The sequence below is a fragment of the Chanos chanos genome, chromosome 3 (assembly GCF_902362185.1).
Source record: "Chanos chanos chromosome 3, fChaCha1.1, whole genome shotgun sequence".
In the NCBI taxonomy this organism is placed as follows: Eukaryota; Metazoa; Chordata; class Actinopteri; order Gonorynchiformes; family Chanidae; genus Chanos; species Chanos chanos.
The window spans coordinates 44,601,454-44,607,775 of record NC_044497.1 but is presented as its reverse complement, the minus strand read 5'-3'; the positions used below and the strand labels follow the sequence as shown (position 1 = coordinate 44,607,775).

Below are 6,322 nucleotides of genomic sequence, written 5' to 3'. Positions count from 1 at the left end.
TTATTGTATTTTGTCCTATAAGCTGACGTTTCTCCTCCATTTCTATTCTCATTCTGTTCCACAGGAGGGCCCAAACAGTCTCATCAACGAAGATGAGTTTTTCGATGCTGTGGAAGCTGCCCTGGACAGACAAGATAAAATTGAGGAAGAACAGGTGAGTTTTTGAATGTTTTCCCATATCTCTGTGTCTTTTTATATCTTACCAAAGATGTGCCCCAAAATCAGCACTTCCTCTCAAACCTCAGTCTAAGTTTTGGGTGGAGACGAGACTTCCGTGATTGTAAATGCAAAGTTGGATTTGATGACCATGTGATATATGAACAGAGGTAGGACAAGCTGATGAAAGGACATTTACGCTGGAGGTTGACACATTACTATTGAAGCTGCTTGTTTGTTTGAATGTGGGTTTTACATGAGAACTAGCATAGGGCCTTGGATGATTACATGAAACTTACAGAGAGCTTTTACAGCATGCACAAGAGGGAGTTTAGAGTCGTTTTCAAAATGTAATTAAGACAACACAGACACAAACTCATGTGCATGCTGCCATCTAAGAGAGGGAGGAAGAACAGTTAGTAAGTGGATAATTGGGTTAGCTGACTCGGTTAGTGGGTAAATTGGTTGAGGGTTGAATTTGAGCAGGAGTTTGCTGTCATTGTAAACTGCAGTTGTCAGTGCTGTAAAGATGTGCTGGTGTTCTGTGTACAGTCTCAGAATGAGAAGGGTCGCATCCAGAGATCCAGCCCGGTGCCTTCAGGAGACGCCTTCTCCACCACTGGCTCACACAGATTCGCCGATAAGGTGATTTGGCCGGCTGCAGCTTCATCCTCACCGTCTGATCCTCATCCTCATTACCTGATCCAGTCCTCTGACAGCTTTGATCACCGTCACTATTCTCACCGCGTTCATTAGCACGTGTTGCTTTCCCAGGCTCTCTGTCATTCTGTATTTTCCTCACTCTTTCTCTCTCTCCCTCCCTCTCTCCTCATCTCTTCCTTTCTCTGTCGGATGATAATAAAGCTGTATTCATTTTTTTCACCCTCTCTCTTTGTTCCGGAGGCTCTCACCTCTCCCTGTTCCCCTTCTCCTCTGTCCTGTGCTGTAGTCCCCAGCCCCTGTGTTCCTGAGCACAGATTCAGTGCTGAGGTAACTGAACACTGCAGCAGTGACATGCTGACTGCACGGTGTGCTCCAAACTCAGCTAACACAAGTCTCCGAATCTCTGTTAACACAAACCGTCAGTCGCTATCGCTCTTTCGGACGTTTCTCTCTTTCTTTTGTCTGTCAGTTTTTGCGCACTTTATATTTAATGCCCCTTTTTTCTTCCCAGTCTCCTTCTGCATCTTCCTCTCTGATGTTTTTTAGATGTGTGTGCATTGCTTGTATTGTGGTTTTAAATAGAGAGAACCATCCAACTGAATTTCATAAGAACAAATGTTGTTTGCTCTGTGTGCCGACACTGTTCCCATTGAGAAATAATTTAATGCATAGCCATATAGAACACCTGTTGTGGCTCTTCTGAGAAGTGAATTTACCTGAATTCAAGCCCTTTCATCAAGCTCCTCCCTTGCCTGTTTCCCTGCTCACTGATAGGTGGAGGAAATGGTTCAGAATCACATGACCTACTCCTTACAGGATGTGGGTGGAGACGCCAACTGGCAGCTGGTGGTTGAAGAGGGGGAGATGAAGGTGAGGATAGTGAAGGATTGTGAATATTATAAATCTTAAATATATAAGGTCCCTAGCAAACACTGAAGAACACTGGAATTCCCAAGTAAGCCTTATTAGTACTGCGTGGTGCTAAGCAGCTCTCCAGCATAACACATCAAACCTTATTTTTCATTATAAAAACATTTGGGGCACGTTGAGAACATTGTGTATGTCAGCTGCACTGTGTCATATTTCCAAACGCTGTGTGTGTATCTCTTAGGTGTACCGGAGAGAAGTGGAGGAGAATGGCATTGTTCTGGACCCTTTAAAGGCTACACATGTTGTGAAAGGCGTAACAGGACACGAGGTGTGTCATTACTTCTGGGACACAGACGTGCGGAACGACTGGGAGAGTGAGTAGCGCACACATGTGTACACACACACACACACACACACACACACACACACACACACACACACACAGTCTTCATAAACCCAGTCATGAGATTGGATTCCCCATCCCCTTGCATACATATGGCTAGTGTCATACATGATCATTTGGCCATTTATTGGTTTTGTATATACTGATACTGCTAAGTTAAGCCTGGGAGTTCCCAGCTGGCCACTGGTTTTCTGCTTATTGTCTGTCTTATAGGTTGCTCTAATGTGGCCTTTGCCTCTTTTGTTTTCTTTGTTAATCCAGCTACTATTGAAAACTTCAATGTGGTGGAAACGTTGTCAGACAATGCCATAATTGTCTATCAGACCCACAAGGTGAGAGAGAAAATCATTTTTCAGGGGCGTTAAGTTCTTATACACACTTTAAAAAATCTTTACGGAACTCTTTGTTTCTGCCCTGCATGTGGCTCTTCATTCACTCACTCTGTTCTTATTGGTGAAATGTGAATTTGAGTTTGAGTGACATTTTGTCTTTCAGAGGGTGTGGCCTGCCTCCCAGAGGGACGTGTTGTATTTATCAGCCATTCGTAAGATTGTGGCCAACAACGAGAATGACCCTGACACGTGGCTGGTGTGCAACTTCTCTGTGGACCATGACAACGCTGCTGTAAGTCTCCATAGCACCTCAAGAATGCCCATGGTTTTTTGGAACAGTTCTCTGAAAAAATGAATTTTCATGAAACTAATTGGTGTGTTTTTTTAGCTCATTGTAGTTAGATATTTGTCAGGGGGGTGGTAGATATTTGTAATGAGGTGGGGGGGGGGGTTGATGTCTCAGTGGTCCACTAACTAAAATCACAATAGTCCCAATCTGCCATGTTTGATGAATATATTCTTGAGGAGCTATTAGTTATTTTTATTTTCTCTGGATCACGTTTCTTTTCCTCCAGCCAACCAGTCGGTGTGTCCGTGCCAAAATCAACATTGCGATGATCTGCCAGACTCTGGTCAGCCCACCAGAGGGCGACAAGGAGCTTGGCAGGGACAACATCTTGTGTAAAATCACATATGTGGCCAATGGTGAGCTGACACCGACTACACATGTTCAGACACGGTTCAGTCCAAATATCTAAGGGGTTAGTGACATGAGGGTTACAAAATACTTTTGAGTATCGTTGTTTCAGGGAACAAATATTGAAGAATTGAGTAAGGTGAAAAGTAAATTGTCTGTTCTTGGGGTAGGCAGTGCCATAAGAAATTTTAAGAAAACTTTCGTTATGATGTTCATTCACATGGAACAGTTTAAGAGAGGCATGAAAAATGTATGTTTTGAGGACGTTGATTAAACATTAGCTGGATGTTAACACTCTTTTCCCCATTTGTGTTGTAGTGAATCCTGGAGGTTGGGCACCTGCCTCAGTGCTCAGGGCTGTGGCGAAGAGAGAATATCCCAAATTCCTGAAACGCTTCACCTCCTACGTTCAGGAGAAAACCGCTGGCAAACCCATCCTCTTCTGAGACAGCACAGGTCAGATAACCACACTGCTAAACAACAACTCTGTCCTTCAGGCTACTGAATTAACTTCAAAAATATAAAGGTTCTCCAGAAGTTTGGATAAAATAAAAGTGAAATATCACGTCTGAGTATGAAGTGTCTCAAATGTGGCTTAACGCGTGATTTATGTTAAACATTAGTGTTCAGTATGATACATATAATTATACATATAAGTCCATAGAACAAGAGGTTTATGCTCGATGAGATTGTACCACAGAAGAGAGAGAGAGTTATAAAGAGACTCGTTGTACTCTTAAATGAAAGTGTTAAGACAAATATTCATTGTGTTTTTCATGACTGACGTGATGGTGTTACTCTGGTCTCTCTGCAGTGTGTCCTGGTTCAGCCTGAGGTGCAGCTGAGCTTCCAGCTTCTTCTGAGGTCTTCACTCCCAGCTACAGCGCCCTCTACTAGTGTGGAGGACTCACCGCCAAGCCGCCACCCCTGTCCCGACTGTTCAGCGCTCTGGCTTCCATGGCAACCCTACCCTTTTTTTTTTTTCTCCATCAGCCTGCAGCTCTGCTGCGTGGTCCCCCCCCCCCCCCCCCCCCCCCCCGGCTTGCAGTTTGGTTCTAGTGCTTTTAATCCATCTGCAGGCTCTATTCTAGCTTGCACACTGACAGAGGAAAGAAGAGAGAGAGTTTGCCAAGCGAGAGCGTCCAATCTGAATTTTTCTGGCAAGGTATATATATATTGATTATAAATATATATATATATAAATGTATGTATGTAAGTATGTATGTGATATAAAAGTTTATATAATGGTGATTTTTTTTTTTCTTTTTTGGAAACGTAAAGACAAGCTCAACCCATCTTACTCCTCCTTTCTTTCCACCCTTCTTTTCTATCCCTTTTTTGTATCTTCATTTTTTTTCTATTCAAGCAAGTAAGAAGTTGCTGTTTTCATTTCCAGTTACACTGTCCCCCCCCCCCCCCCCCCCCCCCCCCTTCCGTCGTTTAATCACTTGGCTCACAGCTTCACCTCATGCTGCTAATTTTTTCTAATCCAACAGAGTGATTGGGTGGCCTTTAACTGGGCAATAGATTCATGTGTTTGTAAATCATTCGGAGGGCTGGCCGATGACTTGTTCTTGCCTTTTACTCTCCGTCTCTCTTATGAAGCTCATACGTCATGACTGATGGAGAGATGGTTTGAAAAAGTGTCTCTGTGGGGGAGAGGAATGGTGGCCCTCAGATATCTCTAAAGTTCTGTCGTTTTTTTTTTTTGTTTTTGTTTTTGTTTTTAGTTGTACTTGTGTGTTGATGATTGACACACCGTAGCACAATTAAGGAGTAATACTTTGACAGTGGGGTTTTTAAATAGGGCAGGCAAACATTTATGTCTTGATTATTTGTACATAATTTCATCAATGTTGCTTCAATTATGTCTGTATAATGTCAAAAATAATGTCAGCAAATGCTTTTTTTTTTGTGACTGATTCAACTCCATATGCCTTAGAGAGGGGGAAAGATATAGGTGTGTGTGTGTGTATATGTGTGTGTGTACGCGCGTTTGTATGTGTGTCTAAAGTAAGCGGTAAAAGTAGTGATTGTCAAATGTTTAAATCACTAGAAAAGTGCCTCAGTCTTATATATCAGTGGACACACGGTGGTGGAACTATTTCATGCTGGGTACTTCCTCCCAAACCAAGCTCTTCGCAGTGAAGGAGGAACGATTCCTTCGGTATAAGTATTGTCCTGAAAGGGAGGAATTAGGGAGGGGTGGTCTCGAATTACATTTCATTTTGATTTCTTACCTCTCTTTATTCAAACATTGTGATTTTGCAATCAAGCAGACACAGTCTGTGTCACTCAATGAGAGGACAGTTCACTGGAGGAGCTTGGTGCCAGCCAGTACGTTGTGTCCACCAGAAACATGGAGTGCAAAAGCGGGTGATGGACTGTATGTGGATACATTTTTTTTGGGCTGTTGTTATATGACTGTAAGAGGCACAAAGGTGCCTGTAAGTGTTTTCTGTAAGACAGGTGTGCTTGTAAATCTAGTGAACTGACTGTTGCTTAATCAGCTGAGATTAAAGGCTTTAAGTGCTAATATGACCTGAAACACCCTGGAAAGATATCAGAGTCCAAAGCCCTGATCTTTTGTCCTTTTCTAATTTGATAGAAGACTGTTAAAAAGTGATTTTATGAGACATGAATTGTGCTGGCATTGATACATAACAAAACCAGGGAATGTGACTACATTTCTGTTACTTCACAGTCTGATCTTGTGAGGAAAATTACATTTGGCGTAGGAGGCTTGTCACTGGGCTTGGGGGTTAGGGAACCTCAGATGTTGGAGATGTTCAAACACATTGAGAATGTATTGATTAAACTTGCCATGGGAAAGATTGTGAAGTCTGTTCCATGTATGCCAATTCTGTCAGCACAGTTTCCCCAACAGTGTAAAATAATTTTTGTATAGCCCATGTTTTTTTTCTACCTTTGGTCAAATGCTCACTGGAGGGTTGTACCTAGGAAACACTAGCCAATCAGAAGTGGCTTTTTGTTTGTTTGTTGTTTTTTTTAAAGACAGGAGCGCGCTTGTTTGTATGAGGCCATGTTCAAGCATTGGACGTCCCCTCTAAAAGTGAGTCTAGTTTGTCATTTGATTCATTTGCACTGAATGTGATGTCATTGGGAGAAACAAATGTTGTGTAAATAAAGAAAAATAAAAATAATGATGATGATCACACTAAGGCAGTGGGGATGGACTGA

At 42.4% G+C, this 6,322-nt stretch overlaps 1 protein-coding gene across 1 annotated transcript in view; it reads left to right on the top strand.

Moving 5' to 3' along the window:
- LOC115807838 (collagen type IV alpha-3-binding protein) overlaps positions 1–4,097 on the top strand; it is a 25,590-nt gene extending 21,493 nt beyond the window's left edge. Inside the window, exons 9-17 of the mRNA XM_030769007.1 lie at positions 65–154; positions 709–801; positions 1,594–1,689; positions 1,931–2,063; positions 2,354–2,424; positions 2,588–2,716; positions 3,000–3,129; positions 3,440–3,577; positions 3,936–4,097. Coding sequence (XP_030624867.1) covers positions 65–154; positions 709–801; positions 1,594–1,689; positions 1,931–2,063; positions 2,354–2,424; positions 2,588–2,716; positions 3,000–3,129; positions 3,440–3,567 — 870 coding nt within the window. The 3' untranslated portion in view covers positions 3,568–3,577; positions 3,936–4,097. The remainder of the gene's footprint in view (positions 1–64; positions 155–708; positions 802–1,593; positions 1,690–1,930; positions 2,064–2,353; positions 2,425–2,587; positions 2,717–2,999; positions 3,130–3,439; positions 3,578–3,935) is intronic.
- Positions 4,098–6,322: the final 2,225 nt, after the last annotated feature.